A 25,657-nucleotide genomic window follows, 5' to 3' on the forward strand; every position below is an offset into this window, starting at 1 on the left:
CCTGACTGTTTCATTATGGTAATAGGGGTGCGGTGGGAGATAATTCGCTGAATGGCATATTCAGGTGGGCAGAATTTGTTTATAGAAATATAAACGTCGCTATGCCAGGTCTCAGTGAGGGGCAGGGAGTCCAGGTCTATGGTGATGGGGCGCTGGTGAGATGGAGCTGGTGTAGCCCGACCCGCGGGTACAGGAGGTTTATGTTTGGCAGTAGGGTGGTTGAGACGGGTCGGGCTAACCCCACATCAGACGCTGGAAGATCTCAGCGTCAGGTCCATATTCATACTGAGCAGACGGGCACCTGACCTACTAGGATGGAGGCCGTCCCTGGCGAAGAGGTCCGAGTGGTTCCAAAACGTGGTAAAATTATCTATGAAGGGAAGCTTCAACTGGCAGCAGTAGCCTTTCAGCCAGATGTGGAGCTGACGGATCCTACTATATTTGGCATCACCATACCGGGGGGAGGAGAAAGGGCCAGAGATGATGCAGGTCTTTCCTGGTGCCTGAGCAGTGGAGATCAGGTCCTTGAAATCCTCCTTCAGCCGCTCAGACTGCTGGAGCTTGATGTCATTTGTTCCGACATGGATGATAATGGATGAGGCCAGGGGATAATCTGCGAGGAGTGATGGCAGAACAGTCCTGATGTCCGAGACCTTAGCTCCTGGGAAGCAGCACGTCCGGGCTTTCGGGACCACTACATGGCGCACCATGGATGATCCGATGACGAGCACAGATGGGGGGGCGGGCTCAGTGGCGGGCCCACTGGGCTTAGGGGACTTCCGTTGCTGCCTCACACCTGAAGGCCAAGTGGTAGAGGGTGGGGGCCGGGGGTCCCCTCGGTGGACTGGGCTATGCTTAGGCCGGGGAGCAGGCTTATTAGCCTGGCTATAATGCCGCTCACTAACCGGAGAGGTGTGGGTGGGCTGCGGAGTATGGGTATGGTACTGAGGAGGGCTGGGTGTGAAATTAGCCTTAGTAGCAGGGAGCCAGGACGAGGAGCTGATGCTAGTATCCTTGGACCTCTTGGATTCAGGCTCGGCCAGTAAAGTAAAGCTATTCCTCAGTTGGAGGGTGTCGTCGTCGGAGTGTTGGGAGGGGACCCTGGAGGTTTCCCTTCCTCGTTTCCTCCTAACAGTGGCCCAAGGGGTGGAGCTTAAATGCTTGGGTTTTGCTCCGAGTCTGGGCCAGGATTTCTCACTCAGGGGGAGATCAAAATCCACATTCCCACCCTCGGATGCCGCCGACGGTGGAGCAGTGGGAGGCTGGACGTCGACATCTGGGTCGGGTAGCACTGAGTCCAGGTAATGTTCGACTTGATGTATAGAGTGTAGAGTAGAGATCCTTCCTTCCAACTCTGAGATTATTTGGCTACGCTGGAGGCAACCCGAGCAGTTAGGGGCGGGAGGGTGTGGAGCCATCGCGAGACTTGTTAAAATAATTGCGGAATTAAAATAAGAGGATAAAACCGCCAATCTATTTGCTAAAGGCGATGCTAGCGGGGAGAGGGAGTGCTATTTACGTAGTAATGCTAACGGGGAGGTAGGGCTATTTACTTAGCCTAGCTAGCAGGGGGAGTGGGGGCTGCTAGCTAGCAGTGCTAGCCGGGAGAGTGGGGCTACTTACCTAGTAGTGCTGGTAATACTCACGCGATCTACTGGGAGCAAGGCACGCCTCCGGTGTGTTGGGTTGGTACTGGAAAGGCAGGGGACGGCTGTCCCCTGTGGGCTAATGGGCTAGCCCAGTCAGGAGCTGGTTAGGGTTGGCGAGCCGCGGCTAGCTGCGGCAGTGTAGCTGTTTGATCTAGACTTGGGGCTCGATGTCCAAGCGTCGGATCCAAAAAATCGAATTATTGTGTACCACCAATGTTAGTGCGCGGTTTTTAAACGCGGAGATATGGTATACAAGTGAAGAAAACTGGATAAAACAATACACTTTGGGAGAGCTGGCGAGCGCAGCAAACTTAGACTACTTCCGCAAACCATTTTGACGATGGTTATATCACTTGTTTGTTTGGCAATCTATATTTAGCTTCTATTTGTGTTAACCCTGCATTGTTTACCACATCTTGTCCTGTGTATTTATGAATCAGCTTACTCTTCATGTTCATTCATTCATGTTTTCTCCATGTAAAACGCTTAAAAAAAACACAAAAAGTTAGATAATCTGTTTTCTCATGCATGTCCTCGTCAAATGTGTCTATCTTTGTCCATGATCTGTTTAACAAAATAATAAAAAGCTTTCTAAAAGGGAATGTTCTCTTCCCTACTAACATTGTCTCGTCTCTAGTCTCGTCTTACTAACATCCCACTCGTGAGCTGTACCTTGACGTGGTGAGTGGGCTTCCAACTAAACAGGTCTTGCTTCTCTATACAAAATGTCTACTCCTGGGGCCTCATATATCACTGAGGTACGCCTTCTTTTACACGGTCTTTTCCGCAATTTCAGGCGAACGCCATTTTCCCCCCCCACAGCGCGACCTATCAAGCCAAAAGGGCGGATATTTAGTCACCTTTCTACGCGCTTTTGTAGGACACCTCTCAACTTGTCGTACCGATTTACACGGTTTTCTACACCCTTTTTGAACACGGGGAACTGGCGACGCAGGTGGTGCGTCGGTGAATTACAATGTTTGATGGAGAGAATAAGAGCGAAAGTTTATGAACGCACAATCATGTAGGCTAATAACCCAATTCAGCACAAACATATATCCCAATGCAAGATCGTATCCTCTAATGGTCCGATATGGATTTGTTCCCCAAACTTAACCTTTGCGCACACCTAATGCAGGCACTCCAACAAACGGCAATAATTGACCAATTAGATTGTCATTAATATGTGATCATGTGGACCTGTTTGCTGTTTGGTAAGCATATAAATGATAGTCCTCCTGTGCGTAATGCGAGCCTAAATGAATCCGGCGCTACTCGGCCTACTGGCCGAGATAGAACTCCAAAGAGGTGACGGCGATGGCGACTGCACCCACATAAGGGCACCATCAGTGAATGAATACGTCTATGTGAATCGCAAAAATGTGCACACTATAAATACCCAAATCATATGTGACGCCGACATGCTCATCACAAGTGTAGTGGCACGGTGGCCTGGCTCCACGCATGACTCATTCATCCTGGCGCACAGCAGGGTAGGGGCTAGACTGGAGGCAGGCGCTGCGCGTGACGGCTGGCTTGTTGGTGTGTGCATAGCCAAGATACATATTATTTTTCTTTTTTACTTTAATCTTTATTAGCATTTTCCATCCATACAATACAATAAAACATAAAAACTTACTTCCATCCATGCAGCTTTTTTCTCTTACTCAAATATTACAATTTCAATATTAGTGGTATCACCACACTTCCTTCTATAATCCATCCATTTTTCCCATCTCCCTTCAAACTTTCCTTCCTGCATCCTCAATGCATGCGTGAACTTCTCCCTAACATAAATCTCCTCCACAACACCCAGCCACTGCTCCTTGGTTGGGGGTTCCACCTTTTACCAAGCGCTCATTATTGTCTTTTTACTATCAACCAATAGTACTTTCACTAGGTATCTGTCCCCTCCTTGTACATCATCCCGTGTTATGTTTGCCAAGATATATATTCAAAGCTGATAAGAATGAGAACCAGTCAAGACCCCACCATAAAATGAGGACCCAAGCCCTCAGCCCCCTCCCCGTCATGAGGGTTACCAGCGGGGCCAAAGGGCCCGCACTGAGGTCATGCGCCAGCTATGAAGACACAAACAAGTAAGGTTCACATTGTTACCATTTTATTGTCTGTTGGTGGGTGACTGTGTGAGGTGTGTGAGTGCGTTTGTGAGTGAATGTGTGAGGTCTGTGAGTGTGGTAGTGAGTGACTGTGTGAGGTCCGTGACGGCATGTGTGAGGGAATGAAGTGCAGTGAGGATGTCCTGTTGGCTCTGGTGGTGTAATGTGGTGACCTCCACCAACTGCTGCACAACTGCCCCAATCCCTTCTGCCATGTCCCTCTGGGCCTCTAGGGTCATGAGCCTCCAGCACAGTGTCTGAGAGGAAGGCCAGCCCTCAGGGACCCTTGAGGCAGGGACGCTGGCAGCCGGAGGTGGAGGCGTGGGCGGTGGAGACGGAGGCGCTGGAGATGGCACTGGAGGTGGAGGCCGGCGCACTGGAGGTGGAGGCACTGGAGGTCGCGGCGCTGGAGGTGGAGGCGTGGGCGGTGGAGACGGAGACGCTGGAGGTGGAGATGGCACTGGAGGTGGAGGCCGGCGCGCTGGAGGTGGAGGCACTGGAGGTCGTGGCGCTGGAGGTGGAGGCTACAACTGGCAGGGGCACGACCGTCAGGTCAAGGACCACTGCAGACTCCCCCTCCTCTGAGTCCCACCCCACGTCAGAGTCTGGAGAAACAATTTCAGTCATTTTCTTTGAGTTTGTCTGTGAACTTGATTATGCATTAAACATTTCATTGTGCAGCCATATTCATTTGATATGTTTTTCTGTTGGCAGTCAAATAAATGCTGTGATTGACCGGGTGATTTAGATGAGAGTCTTAATTTCCCAGAGGGGAAAATGTTTAATGTGGTCTAACATTATGAAGTGGTCATCTGCGTTATCGTTCCCTGTTTTTGGTCCTAATTTAATCATAGCCTACCACAGAATGTTTGCTTTCCTCAAAGCCACATAATACAGCATGTCCGTGTAGCCTACGCCAAATACAGGATGCATGAAACGTACAGTAGGCTACATGCACCTCCGTCTCCGAAAAGTTTATCTTCTTTCCGCGTTTTTCCATAAACGTAATTGTCTTGCCTTTGCTCCACACTATATTATGTCGGTTCCTTCCGGGTATCCACGTTGTGCGCTGTCATAGTTTTGACCATATATGGTTGAATTTGGGCGTGGAGAGGGCGGAACACGAGGCGCGTGCGCGTCCGCTGTCTTCTACGACACCGTCGGATTTTTCTTTGAGGAATCGGCGCAGCAGCGTGTACGCCATGTTTGACAGATCCGAAAAGCGTGTAAATATTCTCGTCGTCTGCGGCAGTTCGCCCTTTTCTCGTTTTCGTCGTACACCCTCTTTTACACATGAATTTACACGCTCTTTGATATATGAGGCCCCTGGACTATTCTGAATCCACAACATGCTGTGTTATTCAGATTTCAGTTTCTATGTGTTTTCAGATGTTGTGTAATGTTGTTACTAATAATGTGATTGGATATTGTGTTTGTCAATATTGGTTTTCAATGCAAATGTATGGTTTTTTACAACACAAATTTTCAAAGCCCGTTTTCTCAAAATGAGTTATTTCTCATCTTTGGGACATCAAAACCACCACTTGAGTAGCACCTACATACACCTAACTTTCCAGTTTTGTTCCAACCCATATTCTGAAGGGTTTGGCCAAGGGGGATTTTTTAAATTTCATTCATAGCCTGATTTATATAACAGTTTATCCCTAAAACATGGCGAAAATTGGTCTTTTTATGACTGTTGACAGTATTTTCTGATTTCTTAAGTGAAGAAAAGAGATATCAAAAATCCCCCTTGGACAAAGTTTTGAATAGGGATATGTGAACAAGAATTTTGAATCTGGCTTGAACCAATTAAAAAAATTGATGTCCCGAAATGATGCAGATTAGCGCATATTAAGCGCATATAATGCCTAATTTGCATATTAATCCATAAGATTTCAGAAAACTTGTAACACAAAAAAGATGCTCCTTAATGTACCTAACAAACTGGGTTAGGGTTAGGTTTGTTGGTGATACCTATTAAGGATTTTTTTTTTTTTTTTCCTATTCACCTGGGGTGTCTCCCCTTAAAGTCCCAGTTAACCAAAATAAGAGATTTGCTTGAAAACACATTCTATGTGTTAGTGATGCATTGCTGATAACATGTAAAAATGTGATGAACCATGTGTAGTACTGAATTGTGAAGTTAGACCAGTTTTGTGTTTTTGACCAGTTTTGATTTCTGGATTTTCTGGGCGGGCTTAAAATGATACTTGTTGACGTAGAGCGGTGTTCTTAGCATATCCCCGCCCTAACACTATATAAAGCTAGAACGGATTTGAATCTTCGGTTCTCCTGCTCAATCTTGAGTCTAGAATTAGCTAGTTTTAACCAGCAGTCTAGAATTAGCTAGTTTTTCTTAGTTAGCAATGCCTATGCATAAAACTAAACGAAAATGCATCCTTCCTGGATGCCAGCGGGAATGGGATGATAAGGTCTCCTTCTTTCAACTCCCGAGTAAAGCTGAAATGAGAAGCAAATGGTTAGCATTTTTGAAGAGCCATGGTGTTACAGAGGAGTCTGTCACCGCTAGCGCCCGCCTCTGCAGCAAACATTTCACTCCCGAAAGCTTCTGCAATTATAATATGAGGCTTTTGGGTTTCACGGACTCACGACTGGTCCTGGTGAATTAGGCGGAGCCAACCATCTCCCTCCCCGGCCTCCATTCTCCTCCTGTCAACCATCTCCCTCCCCGGCCTCCATTCTCCTCCTGTCAACCATCTCCCTCCCCGGCCTCCATTCTCCTCCTGTCGTATCAACCTTTGGTGCCGACACCGCTGCCTTGTGTGCTTATAGCTAATTAACGTTATAACGATAGCTAGGTAACGTAAGCAATAGGAAAATACACTGCTACGTTAATATACAAAATATGTGTCTTGACATTTATGTGGTTATGTCAGATATGATGAATTATATGTAATCTTAGGAGGAATTATAGCTAACATTAGTGTTTGTTGCACATGGGAGTGTGTATATAACCTTAGTCTAGCTAACATAGCTAGCAGCACCGACCAGGCGACCACCCACCAAATAACGTTACGGATGATATATTATGACTATAAGCGTTAACTATACAGAAACTGCCTGCCATATTTGTGGCACCTGATGTGCGTATGGGTTCACCGGTAATGGTTCCAGTATATTTCTCCAGCGGGAGACCGGGAGGCGGGAGCGAGGGGGATGGTTAGGTAGACCAGCTGCAGCTGGAGAAAGACGCACCCTCTCCCAGTGAAGCGGTGCCCGGCGGCTACTGGCTGAACATTCCAGTTCTGTTGGATATGAGAGGGAAAGTTGAAGCCGAGTGCTCGTTATTCTCACACATAACATTGCCAACGAGAGTGGATGAGTCTGTCCCGATTATCAACTCCGGTAGTGTACACTTCTTCGCGCTATCAGCGCTGTTCAAGCCAGTGACTAAAAGGTACATTTTAAACAACTTTTTCCATTGATCCCAAGGGACGACGGGATCGCCTGGGAGGGATAGGAATGGGTCCGGAGGTTGGGGGGAGAAAATAGGGACAGACTCATGCATTCCTCGTTGCCTGTTTTTGTATTTTGCATCTAAGGGCAGTAACACTGGCGCGTTGGTATAGAGTAGCTACAGTTTTACCTGTGTTGTTTGTCAGGAGGTAGGTTAGGAGGAAGCATCTGTGCGTTTGACTCATTAGACAAGTGTAATTTCAACTCCTCTCTGTTTTCACAAAGCTGTGCCTTCCTACCACAAAAGAGACGGCGTGCCAGTGTGACTATGCAGACCAGAGAACGGTACTATTTGACAGGTTCTTCCCTCCACACCCCCTCCCCACGCCATTGGGTGTGGCTTCGGTGCCTTCAGCAGACACGCCCCCACAGTCTCAGACCAGAGAATGCTGCTGATTTTTAACCGATTTTGAAGCCTTATTTTATATACTTAGCGACATTTTTAATCACTCAGATTTGAAGCTCATAACAAAAATTTGAACTGGGTTAACCTGGACTTTAAACACATATTGTCTGTATATTTTGCTACTCTTGCACTTTGGCTTTAGCACTAGATTATGCTCTGTGAGTTCTTTATTCTTTATTCGGATCCCCATTAGCTTCCACAACAGTGGTCGCTAGTCTTCTTGGGGTCCACATAAAATATACAACATTACAATACACATACATACAGTACACATACATACATACAAACATACAAGCATATAAATCTACAACCATCCTAAACTACACAGTAAAAAGTCAAAATCCAAAACAGGAAATATATACAATACACATACATACTCAGGCAGTGGCTAGTTGCAAAACTAGAATGGAGAAGTAAGACGCCTCCTTCCTTCCACTAGTCTGGGGGTCCACCTTGGGCAAGTGGTAGTACCCCCTAGCCCCCCTACCTGGGGTTACAGGCAAAAAACCCTGATGAAATTAAAATCTAATGGAAGAGAGACCCGGCCCGGAGGAAGCCCGGGGCCCTCGTCTGGAGCCAGGCCCAGACGGAGGGCCCGCATGCGAGCGCCTGGTGGCCGGGCTTACCACGGAGCCCGGCCGGGCCCAGCCCGAATAAGCAACGTGGAAGCACCATCTCCTCCTCCATCGTCCCGTGGACCCACCACCCGCGGGAGGAATTGTCGGGGTCGGGTGCGCTGCCAACTAGGTGGCGGTGAAAGCGGGGGACACCGACGGACCGGACCCGGGCGGCAAAGGCTGGCTCTGGGGACATGGAACGTGACCTCGCTGGGGGGGAAGGAGCCGGAGCTTGTGAGGGAGGTGGAGCGATACCAATTACACCTGGTGGGGCTAACCTCCACGCACAGCACCGGCGCCGGAACCAAACTCCTGGATAGGGGTTGGACCCTGTTCTTCTCCGGAGTTGCTCACGGTATGAGGCGTAAGGCAGGTGTGGCTATACTAGCTAGCCCCCAGCTGAGCGCCTCTGTGCTGGAGTTCACCCCAGTGGACGAGAGGGTCGCCTCCCTGCGCCTTAGGACTGTGGGGGGGGGGACTCTGACTGTGGTCTGTGCTTATGCACCGAACAGCAGTTCAGAGTACTCAGCCTTCCTGCAGACCCTGAGTGGAGTCCTTTTGGGGGCTCCTGCAGGGGACTCCAGTGTCCTACTGGGGGACTTCAATGCACACGTAGGCAATGATGGAGAAACTTGGAGGGGCGTGATTGGGAGGCATGGCCACCACGATCTGAACCCGAGTGGTGTTTTGTTGTTGGACTTCTGTGCTAGTCACGGTTTGTCCATAACAAACACCATGTTCGAACACAAGGATGCCCACAAGTACACCTGGCATCAGAACACCTTAGGCCGAAGGTCGATGATCGATTTCGTTATCGTATCATCTGATCTGAGGCCATGCGTTTTGGACACTCGGGTAAAGAGAGGGGCAGAGCTGTCCACTGATCACCATCTGGTGGTGAGCTGGTTTCGATGGCGGGGGAAACTTCTGGACAGACCTGGAAAACCCAAGCGTGTAGTGAGGGTGAACTGGGAACGTCTGGAGGAAGAGCCTGTCCGGAGAGATTTCAATTGCCACCTCCGGCGGAGCTTCTCAGGCATCCCTGTGGAGGTTGGGGACATCGAGCATGAGTGGTCGGTGTTCAAAGCCTCTATTGCTGAAGCTGCGGCTGGGAGCTGTGGCCTGAGGGCCATAGGTACCTCAAGGGGCGGTAACCCTCGGACACCTTGGTGGACAGCGGTGGTGAGGGAAGCCGTCCGACTGAAGAAGGAGGCCTTCCGGGTTATGTTAGCCCGGGAGACCCCAGAAACAGTTGCAGGGTATCGACTGGCCCGGAGGGCTGCGGCTTCGGCCGTGACCAAGGCAAAGCAGCGGGTGTGGGAGGAGTTCGGAGAAACCATGGAGAAGGACTTTCGGTCGGCACCAAAGTGTTTCTGGAAGACCATCAGACACCTCAGGAAGGGAAAGCGGGGGACCATCCAAGCTGTATACAGCAAGGAGGGGACACTGCTGACCTCAACTGAGGAGGTTGTTGAGCGTTGGAAGGAGCACTTTGAGGAACTCCTGAACCCGACTAATCCACCCTCTACGATCGAGGCAGAGCCGGAAGATGATGGGGGGTCGTCAATGTCCTTGGAGGAGGTCACTGAGGTAGTCAAACAACTCCACAGTGGCAGAGCCCCAGGGACTGATGAGATCCGTCCAGAAATGCTGAAGGCGCTGGGTGTAGAGGGGCTGTCTTGGTTGACACGCCTCTGTAACACTGCGTGGAAGTCTGGGTCAGTGCCGAAGGAGTGGCAGACTGGGGTGGTGGTCCCAATATTCAAAAAAGGGGACCAGAGGGTGTGTGCGAATTATAGAGGCATCACATTACTCAGCCTCCCAGGGAAAGTTTACTCCAAGGTGCTGGAAAGGAGGGTCCGGCCGATAGTCGAACCTCAGATCGAAGAGGAACAATGCGGATTTCGTCCTGGTCGTGGAACTACCGACCAGCTCTTCACTCTCGCAAGGATCTTGGAGGGGGCTTGGGAGTTTGCCCAACCTGTCTACATGTGTTTTGTGGACTTGGAGAAGGCTTACGACCGGGTCCCCCGAGAGGTCTTGTGGAGGGTTATGCGGGAGTATGGGGTGAGGGGGTCCCTACTTAGGGCCATCCAATCCCTGTACACCCAGAGCGAGAGCTGTGTCCGGGTCCTCGGCAGTAAGTCGTCTGCCTTTCCGGTGGGTGTTGGCCTCCGCCAGGGCTGCGCTTTGTCACCAATCCTGTTTGTGATTTTCATGGACAGGATATCGAGGCGTAGCCGGGGGGAGGTGGGTTTGCAGTTCGGTGAGCTGGGGATCACGTCACTGCTTTTTGCAGATGATGTGGTCCTGATGGCATCAGCTGCCTGCGACCTCCAGCACTCTCTGGATAGGTTCGCAACTGAGTGTGAAGCGGCTGGGATGAGAATAAGCACTTCTAAATCTGAGGCCATGGTTCTCAGCAGGAAACCGGTGGCCTGTCCGCTCCGAGTAGGAAATGAGTCCTTACCCCAAGTGAAGGAGTTCAAGTATCTGGGGGTCTTGTTCACGAGTGAGGGAACCATGGAGAGGGAGTTTGGCCGGAGAATCGGAGCAGCTGGTGCGGTTCTGCAGTCGCTATACCGCACTGTTGTGACGAAAAGAGAGCTGAGCCAAAAGGCAAAGCTCTCGATCTACCGGTCTATCTTCGTCCCCACCCTCACCTATGGTCATGAAGGATGGGTCATGACCGAAAGAACGAGATCACGGATACAAGCGGCCGAAATGAGTTTTCTCCGGAGGGTGGCTGGGGTCTCCCTGAGAGATCGGGTGAGAAGTTCAGTCATCCGGGAGAGACTCGGAGTAGAGCCGCTGCTCCTTTGCGTCGAAAGGAGCCAGTTGAGGTGGTTCGGGCATCTAGTGAGGATGCCTCCTGGGCGCCTCCCTAGGGAGGTGTTCCAGGCGTGTCCGGCTGGGAGGAGGCCGCGGGGTAGACCCAGGACCAGGTGGCGGGACTACATCTCCGCACTGGCCTGTGAGCGGCTAAAGATTCCCCAGGCAGAGCTGGTTGATGCCGCTAGGGAAAGGGATGTCTGGGGCCCCCTGCTGGAGCTGCTGCCTCCGCGACCCGACCCCGGATAAGCGGATGAAGATGATGATGATGATGATGACACATACATACAAACATCCCCAACTACTCTGTAAAAAGTCAAAATCCATTGCAGGAACTTAGTTGAAAATTAGTTTTAAAACTAAACATTACATGAAGGAGATAATCAACACAGACTACTGAATTGAAGCACAACAAACAAAGCCATGGAGCTAATATCATTCCTGTTGTGTGGATTCACTCAATAGCATCTGTTTCAGTGATTTTTTAAATCGATATTTACCCTTGATATGTTTAATGTTAGTAGGTAAGGAATTCCACTGACTGGCGGCTCTGTAAATTACTGCATTTTTAAATTGATTTGTTTTGGGCTTTGGGACATCAAAACAGCCTTCAGTTCTGGGAAGTAGTAGTACACTCACTACCTACAAATTACACTAATGCAAATTTAAGTCGCTTGGGAAAAAAGCATCTTCTAAATGACTGGAATGTAATGTCACACTTTAAATAAAACAGAATTGGGGGGAAAAACGGGCCAACCTGTGAGGGACCATGGAACACAGTGAGGCGTGTGCCCCCGAAAATAAAACCTTCCTTTCCCTTTTATAAAACAGTCCACCTGGAAATGTGTGCCCCTCATGTCCCGCCCTCAACACACCCATGACTGCCTATAGATGGTCAGTGAACCGCCCCATTCCTCCATTCATACTGTAAGTAGTGACTGAATGACGACACTGACAGTGAATCCGATTGCAAATAGAAGTCTTTGTAACGGATGTTACACTGTTGCGATGGGAATGTCATAACATGCAAGTAGGCTGTTGTGTATGTTGTAACTCCATGAACTCAGCCAGGTTGACTAAACAATATCAAACTGTTGTTTTACAATTCTTCATCATTTATCACCAGCCTCAATAAAAGCATTTATTTCATTACGCTTTCGCGAGGACACCCAATTTCTTCCAATTTCTTTTATGTGTTCCCATTAATTTAAACAGTTCCCTTTCCTTCCCAACCACCTACTTTGTGTTGGTGCATTTTTACTATTATTCTTTTATCTTTTCAGTGCAATCAGGTCCTCCAGGTTGTAACACTTTTCTTAAGCGTAGTAGGCAAGACTGGAGACGTTGCTATGTTTCACAAACGTGATCATTTATTCTCAGCCCTACAGCCTACATCAACCATAGCCTGGTCGCACAGCTCTAAAACAAAACAAAACCTACTACTGTACTCAGATCACTTTTAACAACTCTTATTAAATTAAATGAGTACAGAACAGAAATCTCCATATTGTCTGTCACTCAATCCCGCATGTGGATCTTTCTCTCCAACTCACAGCTGGCGCGGGGGAAGTGACGTAGCACATGCGCCCCTAACTCCAAAACTCTTAAAGAAATATTGACCGTTACAAGGTCACTGGTACGTTATTTTCAGTGTGACATTACGGCCATTTAGCAGATGCTTTTATCCAAAGAGACTTACAATATGTGCATTTAACGTAGGTACAGTAGTCAGTGTACTACTACTCCCCAGAACTCAATGTACTGCGTCAGGATTGCTGACATACAGATGTGGGAAGTTAGAAATGTCACATGCTGCCGCATTTCACCTTCGCGGTATTTGGCAGGGAAATCCCGTTGGAAATCTCGTGGGATTTCAGACGGGTGTTATTTCGTTTTAGTGATGCACCACCGCCAGGTGGTGTCTTTGAGTAGATTTAGCAGGCTGGGCTCAGTGTTTTTCTCCTATAGTCTAGAATGAAGCATCATTAAATTTCACATTCTTTAATTTAAATGCTCTGTTGTAAAGCACTTTGAGCTGAATTTATCTGTATGAAAGGTGCTATACAAATAATGTTTAATTGTTATTATTACCTTGTTCTTAAACACGTTTTCTCCATCTCGATGTGATTTAATTATTACGAACACCTATAATATATCTAGGCCTACAGTAGCCTATCTATCTCGGTAACTGACATCGGGTCAAGACGTGGTGTCTGTTAAGTCAAATGCGCAAAATAACAGTATTGTAAATATATTTGTTAGTAAAGATGTGGTGAACGTGAGGGTTTTTTGTTTTGTTTCTGGAACGCATTCAACTGGTAGGCTACTCGTAAACCCCGGAAGTAAATTTGAAGATGGGGCACCAGCTAATGTAGCCAAGTCTGAGCGCAGTAGGCTATATGGCTTCAGCACGATACAAAGAAAAAATAAGCTTGATCGGAGGTGTGGATCCAGACAAAATTGACATAGTCGCCATGAGTAAAGATCACTCATTGCCAATCATATCCGGACATTAACTATCTCGTGCATAGCGGCAGGTTTGACAGTGAGTGCGTTCACATGCACACTATACGCCGAACAACCGATAATTGTAATAATGCGATTATTGAAATGGTCTTGTGAACGCCTTTATCTGATTTCCAAAATCGGGGTAAGGTCCATTGGACGATTGTGGGTTTTCATTTGCACATAACTATATTTTAATAAAACATTGAAGTCCGCTTGTCAATGACTTTCCCTAAAATTGTGTTCTGTTGCACCCCCTATTGTTAAATTATAAAATTTAAAAAACATACACAATATTTTGTTATTTGAATGATCTTGAATATATATATATTCAAGATCATTCAAATAACAAAATATCGTGTATGTTTTTATTTATTTATACTGGCCGCCAGCAGTTCAATGAACGGCTATAGGGAATGCGCAGTTTCGCGCTGGCTACAGCCTATTATATGCACAGTTTTGCGCTATGTAGGCTATTATAAATAAGTATTATTCATTGGGGGAGCTGGACTCGCTGGGGACTGGTGGAGAGACGCAGAGCCTCCCCAGACGCGACATCCTCCAGTTGGCTGAAGAGCTGCGCGCTCTGGCGTCCAAACAGCCACCGGCGGCACCCCTCGCAGTGTCCACAGAAGAAAATCCCCCCCAAAAATACCTGCATGGTGAAGACAAGCTGCAGCAAGAACAGAACTGTCTACCAATGCATGAAGTGCACCATAGCTGTCTGTGGCAGTTGCACTGCCAAGGTGCAGAGGATATGCGCGAAGTGTATTTTAGCTGCCGCCTCAACCGTGCGTAAGAGCAGAGCGCATCAACTCGTCACGAGTTACTCGTGTATAGCTACAACTAGTAGCCCATAGCCATTAAAAGGGCTTATTGTTTTATTCATATATCAATTAGATAATTCGATAATAATGAGTAGCCTAGTAGGCTATAAAAGGAATTCAATAGGGCCTAATTAGCCTTAAGTTGTAGCCTAGGCTACAGTACAATCACAAGACGCATAGGCCTAGGCTACCGTAAAAAGCATTGCGTTCTCATAGGCCTATTAACTTAGATAATTATTAATTAGATAAGTATTATGTATCTACGTTCTATGCTGCATCTGTACAGTAGCCTACTGTTTTATTTGGATCCTTGGCCAAAATGCTGTTCTTGTAGTCGTTTCATCGATTCTTCTCCTTTTGTGAAGTGTAGGCTATATTCTTGTTAAAGTGCGGCCTAGGCTTTATTCTAAAAAATATGAGAAAGGCGTCATAGGCCTACAGACACATACAAATCATATGTTGCTTTTAGTAACATTAAAAACAATGCAAATGCAAATCATGCAAAGTTGAAGGCCACGACTTCATCAGTTAGGCTTGTGTTGGCATGATCTATAGATGCTCAGGTCATAATGTCCGTTGAAAATTATTCCCTCTAAGCACAATTTGAATTCTATTAAAATAGGCTAAAATTAAATTTCCACATATTCTGATTCCTTCTATATAATTTTTATTTTTTTATGTGTAGCCTAGGCTATAGGCTTCTGCGAAGAAAAAAACAGCCACAATGTAGCCTGCTTATATCGAGCGAGAGGGCAGTCTACCATAAAGTGTATAACCATAATGTAATATATCTAGACTACATGCATTGTGGTATTTCTTTATATAGCCCAGCCTGCCTATCAATTGTTTCTTTATAAACAGTTATGTCATCCTCTGAGTCCGAATAAGTAGACTAATAGACCGGCAGCTCTAAATGTCTTCCCAATCAATGAGACATGGTTGTAAATATGATGTTTTATTGATGAAAAGGGTAAAACTGAAAAACATGGAAAGAGTCATTGCATTGATCGATGCAGTCCGTTCAAATGGCATCAAAAGATAAAGTAGGCCCCTTTAAAATGACCAATTATATCTTCAAATCCCTTCTAATCTTGGCCTTTGAAAGGGTTTTTACCCACCCTACCGCCAATTATATCCGGACATTAACTATCTTGTGCATACAAAGCAGAAACAATGAAACAATGAAACCAATAGATTTCCTGCCTGTCTGTCTGTGGCATTCGCTACCAGCAAACACTGAAAATACAGGTCCTCAATTTATTTAGATTACACTAGCCTATCCAACTGGACCACTCCAATGAATGTTGAACGTAGCCTACTTTTATTCTTTAGGTTTTACAGAATCGGCCTACAATGTCCACACATGCATGCGCCATCTGACTAGCTCGCCACTCGCCAGCGAACCTGGACTAGACTATTGTAACCCCCCCCCCACAAATTATTTTATATTCAAATAAACTGGATGGACCAGTTTCCTAGCCGTGGGGAGGGGGGTAGCCTACGTTATCGGGTGCTTTGCCATGACCGGCCATTCCACAGGTGTTGGATTGAATTCGCTAGTTTGATTGATAGATGGATGGATTTAACGTCCAAAGTATTGTGCAAGTATTGTATAGGCCCATGTGTAAGAGATGAATGGTTGTAACCATGAACTCAGCCAGAGGTAGGCCCTACTGTAGTAGCATTATCACCAGTCTCAATTGATGCTTTCCTTTAGACTACATGTTGCCATTCATTTGAACCACCATCTCATCTAGACTACTTCTGTTGCTGCATTTTTACATTTATGCTTTCATGATTTTAGAGTGCAATCAACATTTTCCAGGATTCCAATAATTCCATCCATTCATCCAACATTGTGCTGAGCGCAGCGCAGGCTGGTAGCCTACTGTCAAGGATCACGACTGATGCATTCCCTTAACACGTCTCGCAACTCCCCAGACCATCAAGAGAATTTCAATATGAAAGACCTTAAGTGGCGTATTCCAGGAGGTAGCCTAATGTAGCAAGTCGTCGGTCTTCATGATGCACTGTTATGCTTGTTTGCTGTGTAGATCCAGTCATAGAAGCGGGCATCTCGTCCGCCGATTTGAAACAGCTGGTCAATTCACCGCAACAAGAATAGCCAAGAGAAGGACAAAAATGAAACCACAAACGTTACTGCTGGTTTTGAAACAACTGTGTTAGCCTAGTTCCATATGAGAACACTCCTCGGTCCAATTCCGTATAGTAGATCAGCCTGTGTCCACGTAGTTGCTAGCTAACTGGTGTGTACATTCCATGAATATCCAAAGCAATTATTCCCTATGTAGTTCACTATGGGTAACACTACTTAGGGAATAGGGAGTGAGTGAACCATTTCAAACACATTTCTAGTCAGCCCTGTTAGCTAGCTTACTCGTCCTGATGCCATGTTCCATGAGAACACTCTGCTAGCTAGCTAGTTAGCCTACTTTATTAAACCTCTACTTGTCCCGATACCTTGTTCCATATGAGTTAACAGATACAGACCCGACGACAGTTACAGAGATGGATAGGCCTACTATAGATAGATAGGCATTGTTCGTAATAATTAAAATTACAACCAGACAGAGAACAAGGAGTTTGAGTTCACATAGTTGTTAGCTAACTGGTACAGTAGTTAGCTAGCTAGCTGACCCCTGGCGTCTGTCCCCTGTGTTACGTGAATGGTGGTTGTTTACATTGCAGGCTAGCTTACAATAGCTTCTCAACGCCGTTCACTACCATTCCATATTTTTTCTGATTTAAGGTCCCATGACGGGTTTCTCTTCCTGCTTCTGCCTAAGCACTCCACAATACCACAATACAACGGTGTCATGTTTTACCGAAGGAGAAGTGAAGAAGACGGTAGCTATCAGTGGCTAAAGCAGTTAGCTAATGTTAAGATCATTCCTGTAGCTGCTTTGCTGCTAATGCGAGCTCGTCTCCGTTCCTGCCCGAGAAACAGAAGTTGAACTAATAGCATCAAAATCAAAAAAGCTACAGGAATCATCGTTGTAAAGTTAGCTATCTGCTTTTTAGCCACCGATAGCTACCGTTAATATTATGGAAGCTGCTGCCGTGAGCTAACTTGCTATCACGGTCTTATCGTGCAGCTTCACAGCCTGCTATTAGCAGACAGCACTAAAGTTGACAAAATCACACTTGCACATCATTAGAATTCCAACCATTTATATGGGATTTATCATTCAACTAAACATGGAACCTGAATACTACCTGATATTTCAACCTGCTGCCATCAGTGATCGGCGCGTCTGCTTGTTTGTGTTATGAATATCCTACGCAATGACATTCCATGTAGTGTCCCAAAACGGTTAAATCATTCCCCATGTAGTTCACTATTAGTAGCACTACATAGGGAATAGGGAGTGAGTGAACCATTTCAAACACATCTCTGGTCAGCTCCGTTAGCCATCTTACTCGTCCTGATGCCATGTTCCATATGAGAACACTCAGTTAGCCTACTGTATTAAACTTCTACTTGTCCCGACACATGAGTTAACAGATATAGACCCGGCGACAGTTACAGAGATAGAAACTATAGATAGATGGGCTTTGTTCGTAATAATTAAATTACAACCAGACAGAGAACAAGGAGTTTGAGAACAAGGTAGGCTCATCTAATGTGCGAGATGAGCTACAGCAATGGGTCAATGAGTAGTATTACTGCGCCCCTATGGGCAGGCGGGCGGTGGTGCGGAATGCCTTAAAGCACCTGTTAGAATACCGCGGGTCAAGTTACATTCTTATGTTCTCATATCTGTAAACCCATTCTTACACACATCTTGTCAAGTCTCATCATAATATGGGAGCTCTATAATGCCGGAGTGGTAACGTTGAATGTTGAAAGTTGTTATCAATTTCAAAGTGCTTCACAAGTGTCATCCTTCTGCCATGGGAGTTGCAGTTGGACATTTCTCCAGAATGTGCGTACGCATGGGTCAGAGCAGCCGTATGTGCGCAAATTTCAAAAAATTCAGACGGGGATTGTGTTGAGGATAACTCCCTAACTTGTACTATATCATCAGAATCAGAATTTGTTTTATTGCAATGTAGTTTTTCAACATACTGGGGATGCAAGCCTTGTTGATGAGGCTGGTGGCAATGGGGAAGACATTGCAGCTTTCTGCCGGAGGGGAGTGGAACAAAGAGATTGTCGCTGGGGTGGGAGGGGTCAGCCGCAATCTTCCTGGCCCGCTTCAGGGCCCTGGAGTCGTGCAGGACCAGGAGGGTCAGGTTGCTGGGGTCGTGCAGGACCAGGAGGGTCAGGGCCCTGGGGTCGTGCAGGACCAGGAGAGTCAGGGTTCTGGGGTCGTGCAGGACCAGGAGGGAGGGCAGGTTGCAGCCAATCACCTTCTTGGTAAAGCTAATGCAACGCTGCAATTTGACCGTGTCTTGTAAGATTCTGTTCTCTCAGTTGTTCAGAGACTGTGCAGACTCTTGATTGGTCCCTGTATCACTCTCCTTTGCACTGTGCAAATAAACGACCATTCTTCTGATTTACTTTGCCTAAATATGGATGTGTGCCTTTATTCCAGAGTGTTGTCAGTTCTGTTGAGCCCGAACTATGCTAGACTCAGCGTTCGATGTGATGTGTCTTGTATGTGTTTGGCCTGTGCAGGGGGACTGTGAAGACCATGCCACCCTTCTGTGTAGCCTGCTCCTGGGCTTCGGTCTGGAGGCCTACGTGTGCGTGGGCACCAAAGCTAAAGGCGTGGCCCACACCTGGGTGATGAGCCGTGGGACCGACGGCACCGTCACCTTCTGGGAGAGCGTGAGCGCGCACAGGTGAGGAACCGGACTGGCTCAGCGTCTTCATGGCAAATGCTGAACCCAGTGTAACAGTACCGCAAGTGCAAAGGTCAAACAAACACCAACAGAACCTCAGATCCTGTACTTTCAAATAACTGACTCGTATCTGTTTGTCATCAGGTACCGTACTAGCCAGTCAAAAAGAAAAATGCATATATTTGGCTGATCTCACTACTATACTAGCTAGTCATACATTTGGCTGTGTGATCTCAGTACTGTGCTAGCTAGTCATATATTTGGCTGATAATAATAATAATAATAATAATAATAATGAAATGTTATTTGTATAGCACCTTTCATAAAAATACATGCAGCTTTAAGTGCTGATCTCAGTACGATACTAGCTAGTCATATATTTGTCTGTGTTATCTCAGTGCTAGTCATATATTTGTCTGTGTGATCTCAGTGCTGTGCTAGATAGTCATGTGATCTCCCGTCCGCGTCTCAGGTACCTCCACCAGACCATCGACCTAGACGTCGCTCCCTTGGCGCCTCAGTCCTGGCCCGCCCACCCCTACCGGACCGTGGGCTGTCTGTTCAACCACCAGGCCTTCTGGGCCAACTGCCAGCCCTCAGATGCAGTGGAACTCTGTGTGTTTGACTTCCACAACCAGTCTCACTGGAAGGCTATGAGTGAGGAGGCCCTGCGCTCCGTCTGTGCCCCGGGCTCCACCACCTCCCTCCCCCCACTGCCTCCCCTCTGCGCCTCCTCCCTGGAGCCGGCTGCAGCCAGCAACACGCTGGAGCTGGAGATGCGCTACCTGCTTTCTGAGCACAGGAAGGTTAGTGGTAGTGTGTGTGTGTGCTCATGCGAGTATTTGTGTTTGTGTATGCGTTTATTGTCTACTTGTGTGAGTTTACGTGTTTGTCCAGGACCTGGGTCTGGCGACGGTGTGGGATGACCACCTCTCCTACCTGCTGTCCGCTGCTCTGGCTGCCTACGAGCTGGAACGCTGCACCGGGGTTTCCTGCGGCAACGAGGAGTTCCAGGACGCCATTAGGAGGGCCGTCCCGGACGGACACACCTTCAAAGGCTTCCCCATCCACTTCTTACACCGCCACGCACGGCGAGCCTTCGCCACATGCCTCAGGTGAGAGGGCTCCTACTGGCATCAGTCAAACCAGACACACCTCCATGTACAGTCAAACCAGACACACCACCATGTACAGTCAAACCAGACTGGTACCTTTTCCATAATTTTATTGACCCATAGACTGTAGACAAAGGACCGGTTAAAGGCCATTGGGGGTCTATAATGTATTCCCGAACAAGCCTTGTGTTTCATTTTTACAGCGACCTAGATTTAAGCCCTTCCCCGAGAGGAACAGCAGCTCAGTCTTGTCCAGGTTGCAAGATTTTTTTTTCCTAGGATGGCGACGGAATGACCCGCCCTACACTGCCTCTGATTGGCTAGCTCTACTCTGCCTCGGATTGGCTAAGTGCGACCATGGGGTAAGCTAGCTATCTTCTATGGATGAGCTAGCTAGCTAGCAAAAACGTTACCTTAAACGTTGTTTATCAACCTAATATTTGCCTTAACCCCACAATTAAACACAGAGGAGACTTCACGCCTAATTGTAACTTCAAACAGAGGTGATTTTGTATTTTTTTGTGATCATCGATTTTACGAAGATTTTTTCTCCTTCTCCTTGGCATAGCTCAAGCTGTCAGCGTGACCAGACTCACTCCCTACATATTTTCAAATGAAAAATTACCTGACTGTACTGGAAAATAACAAAAAGATGTATCTGTATGCCTTCATACTTGACATGCATCAAATAAACTGACCTCATATTGTATGCAATGCATGCATGTATTATTCAGTCTAGTTTGCCGCATTATTATTCTTCAGTTTAGAAATAAAACTAGCTCATAGTTTGCCACCCAGACGTCCAGTTTATTCCAATCCAAACTAAAATAATGCGTGGGTTTAGTTAGCTATATCACTGATAACTGGTTTTAGTTAGCTTTATCACTGTCAGCCGTAGCTTCAAGTGGCCTAAAACGTAAATTCATTGATTTGAATTTGCGAGGACGGGATGTGCCATATGATAAGGGATTATGCAAATGCAAATCCAGGAATTACATTAAATATTGCCTCTCCACATACCGATCTGCTTTGCTAGCTCTATACTGGGAAACGAATACAGAAGAATAATAGACTGCGTGCTTTAAACGCACTGATGCAAGAGCACTCGGCTGAATGTAAGCTACTGCACTTTTCACAACACTGGTGAATATTGTTGCACGTTGTAAACTGTATGTCTTTGAGGACAGACTGTCTTTCTATGACAACATATCTTTACAAAAAGACTGTGAAAGCAGCAAGTCTCTATAACACTTAATAAACCTTAGTGTCATCATCTGCTATGTTGCATTGCTAGGATATTACAGTAGAAACAAAGATACATTACTAGGTTTAGTGCCCTTGTAGTCTTGCACAGCCAGATGGAATCAGATATACACATAAAAAGTAAAAGGCTCCAGTTTCCAATCTTCCAATTTATTGCACCGTTAGTGACGTTTTGAGCATGAAGCTCTCCATCAGACTACCACCGTTATCACCACCACCACCACCACTATTATTACATTAGAGCTCTCCATCAGACTACCATATCACCGTTATCACCACCACCACCACCACTATTATTACTTTAGAGCTCTCCATCAGACTACCACCGTTATCACCACCACCACCACCACTATTATTACATTAGAGCTCTCTATCAGACTACCATATCACCGTTATCACCACCACTATTATTACATTAGAGCTCTCCATCAGACTACCATATCACCGTTATCACCACCACCACCACCACTATTATTACATTAGAGCTCTCCATCAGACTACCACCGTTATCACCACCACCACCACCACTATTATTACATTAGAGCTCTCCATCAGACTACCACCGTTATCACCACCACCACCACCACTATTATTACATTAGTATAATAAAATAATAATACTTGAATACAGTGGCGTCTGGTGGGTCCCAGAACTGGGTTAGCCAAGACCAACGAAGCACGCACGCACAGCGTGCACTATTTTTTGGGGGGGCGCATTCAAAGCATGCCCTGATGGGCGGTTTCACAGCACCAGAAGGGCGCTGAGCAGTGGCATGTTTATATGTAAAAAATATACAGGAAAACTACAGTAGCCTAAGATACTGATGTTTTTTAACACGTCAACAAAGGCCAATAATTTTAGAGCGAGTGAATAAAAGGACACTATTTAGTCCGATAGGCCGAAACAACCAAGCTTTTAGGGACACACTAAAAGAGCTACAGAGCCATTATATGACAACAATAGCCAAGCACCACAAAGAGGAATGACAGAACGATAAAATACACCCCCTTAGGGCACAGCACTGAATAGCCTACTCCCCTACTTCACTAATCAGTGTTAAGCCTACTACTAGGCTACTAGCCCTATTAGCCCACCGCTCCAGGAAGCAAAGTTCACACTCTCGAGTGATGATTCAATCTAGACAAAGCAAATTTTGGAATCAACTTTCAACAAATACTCAAGATCTCCGTTTTCCATGTTCATTGATGCTAGCTAGATAGCTAAAGTGGGTAATGTGATTGACAGGTGACGTGAATGACGGGACAGTCATGACAAGTTTTGATTTTATAAACCGTCCCAATGTTAAAATGTCAATGGGAATTCCATTGTAAGCGCTTTGAGAGCTGGCTTACCCTGCGCCCACTTTTAAGCATTTTGACAAATGACAGATTAGGTTACATTTCGACTGATGACAACATTTTTCGTGGTTTTGTGTGTGTGGGCTAATTTGATTGATTTTTTATTCGGTCTTGATTTCTGTAAGCCAGAATCATTTTACCTGGCCTACAATGTTAAGTGAATGATGAGACCGTAACGTGGACTGTATTTTCATGAGGACTGTAGGGGGAGACGGAGCACTACCAGAACGTTAAACACGGAAGAAAATGAAGCGATATGGCAGAATACAAGATGCATTTAAGTCAAAAACAGTCTGAAAGTCTTTCACTGAAAGCAGGCGCAAAACAACTTTTTATTTGTATTTGTATGGGTAAGCCAATCGCCACTGCTTGAATATAATTATGCCACTCATTGATTGAATTTCTGTCAAACAAACTTAATCCTGACTTCCAAAAGTGGATGTTCTGTCCCTGCTTCGCCCTCTCCCTTTCCTAACGGCTGGCAGTGTTTGCACGAAGTCATGTTGGAACTTCTCAAAATACGATCAAGTGTCGACTTTTAATAAACCCAAATACACTAGAACGCGGCGCGCGGCTGGAGCGACCAATTAAATTAGTTTGGGGCGTGGTAAATGCAAATCATTCCGTCGCTGTCCTAGGAAAAAAAATCTTGCGTCCAGGTTGTGCTTGAGGTGGTGTGTCGCCATCCACTCTGAGATGTCAGTCAGCCAAGCACCCAGCTATGCGTGCCTCCACTTTTGTGTCAGAGTAGGGAGATGACAGGACGACAGGGTGTCATCGGCATAAAATGGTAGGAGAATTCATGCAAACAAATGAAGGCAAAAGTTAGAAAATCTGTCCGGGAAGTTAATCTACAAACCAATTTTAATCCTAAATGGGTGCGCTAGTGGCACCAGCACCTGATTCGGTGGCAGGTGGCGCAGTGGCATGGCCTCTGCTGCTGCCCAATACAGTACAGTTGTCACATGTTTTTAATACTGACGTTCTCAGAGGTTTTTAACACTGACGTTCTCAGAGATTTTTAATACTTAAGTTGTCAGGTTTGTGTAGATTTGCTGATACGGTGCAACAATTATTCTGAACATTTCTTTATCCATACACACAGACACTGTACACTCAGAGTACATTTTAATAACCAGTTGGGATTAAGTAACAAGTTCCTGTAACTCCACTACTTTTGGCGGTAACTAGTAATGTAGCTAATTATTTTTAAATAAAATAAATAATATTAAAATTTTATATTAAAATTTAAATAATGCAGTTACTTTAGCGCAATGGATAAATAGCCGACATTTCCTGTTTATGCTCTAAAGGCTCTCTACAAGACTAGTCAGCCCGTAACCTGGACGTCTTTCCCTACGTGTAGGTAGACGTGTTGAGTATGCCTGACTTACCTGGGTGAGAGCAAGCTAACCTAGTTAGGGGGGATAGGATCGCTACTCTCCGCAACCCAGGTAAGAACTCGACCAGCTCGATGTCGATGGGCCCGCTACGACAGCCCCCGGAATAGATGCGCGGCCAGCTTGCTCCTTGATGGTCTGTTCAGTATTTGTTAAAAGGGTGTTCACGTAAGTCCATGATTATGGGGGAGAAAGAAGTCGCTCGCACGGTGGCATCTCTTGGTCCTCGTCTGGTCAGCGTGTCGTTTCCAAAAAGATACCTGCCCAGCTGTTTCCCATGAGCCGCTAATGAGCAACAAACCACACCCCCCCATGTGTCATCAGTCTGCCCCTAGCTCTGTCAGCTAAGACCTGGCGTAACACCCCCGTTTAAAAATCCCAGTCGAAATATTGAAAAAAGAGTTTGTTAACATGTACTGTGTACTGTAGGCCATAGTTTGAGATAAGCTTCTCTTGAGGTACATTAGGCCTACTACATTGGTTTGAAGGATGGATCCACATCTGCCCTTGAGAAGGCTTTTGTAATACCAGGGTTTTATCAGGTGTAGTGAAGCCTACGGCCTACCAAGGCTGTGACCATGCTTCTGATGAAGCCTACTGGCCTACCAAGGCTGTGACCATACTCTTATAATAAAAGGCTAGAATAATAATAATTATTATTATAATTATTATAAGGATGTAACCATGCAACTTGCTTTTGTTTGATTGTTTGGGCAGGTCTCCGTTCTGTGAGGAAATCCTGTGTTGCCGAGGTGATCACGTGCGGCTGGCGGTGCGAGTACGTGTGTTTGTGTACCCTGAGGCTGCGTGTGCCGTGTGGGTCATGTTCGCCTGCAAGTACCGCTCCGTTCTCTGACCACAGCACCCAGACTACGCCTGCTCCTCCATAGACATGGCAGTATAGATTTGCGATTGAAAGGGCCTCTTAGGCCTGGACTAGGCTTGGTCTTGCAGACTTTTTTATTTAAAAAAAAATCTTTAATCATGTATTGTGTTTTTACAATGTACCGTCTTTTTAAATTATATTCTATTTTGTATTACCTGCTTTGATTTGTTTGTTTTTTTTACTTTGTAAATCACTGTGTTACATACTTATATGAACATGTACTACAGTATGTAAATACACTTGATTTAACAGACGCAACACGCGCGCTCACACACACACACACTCACTCTAACCCTCCTCCCCACCAAGGAATGATCTGGTCCCCTCCAGCTCACACACTGTTGACTTTGACTCTGACTTTCTTGACACTTTGAGAGGAATGTATCTAAT

The 25,657-nt window shown here is 46.2% G+C and overlaps 1 protein-coding gene across 1 annotated transcript in view; it reads left to right on the forward strand.

The window, feature by feature from the left end:
* Positions 1–25,369, forward strand: part of LOC311328751 (centrosomal protein of 76 kDa-like) — a 73,714-nt gene extending 48,345 nt beyond the window's left edge. Inside the window, exons 9-12 of the mRNA XM_084462669.1 lie at positions 19,079–19,245; positions 19,718–20,051; positions 20,143–20,360; positions 25,099–25,369. Coding sequence (XP_084318795.1) covers positions 19,079–19,245; positions 19,718–20,051; positions 20,143–20,360; positions 25,099–25,237 — 858 coding nt within the window. The 3' untranslated portion in view covers positions 25,238–25,369. The remainder of the gene's footprint in view (positions 1–19,078; positions 19,246–19,717; positions 20,052–20,142; positions 20,361–25,098) is intronic.
* Positions 25,370–25,657: the final 288 nt, after the last annotated feature.

This window comes from Borostomias antarcticus (genome assembly GCF_949987555.1).
Source record: "Borostomias antarcticus genome assembly, contig: scaffold_92, whole genome shotgun sequence".
In the NCBI taxonomy this organism is placed as follows: Eukaryota; Metazoa; Chordata; class Actinopteri; order Stomiiformes; family Stomiidae; genus Borostomias; species Borostomias antarcticus.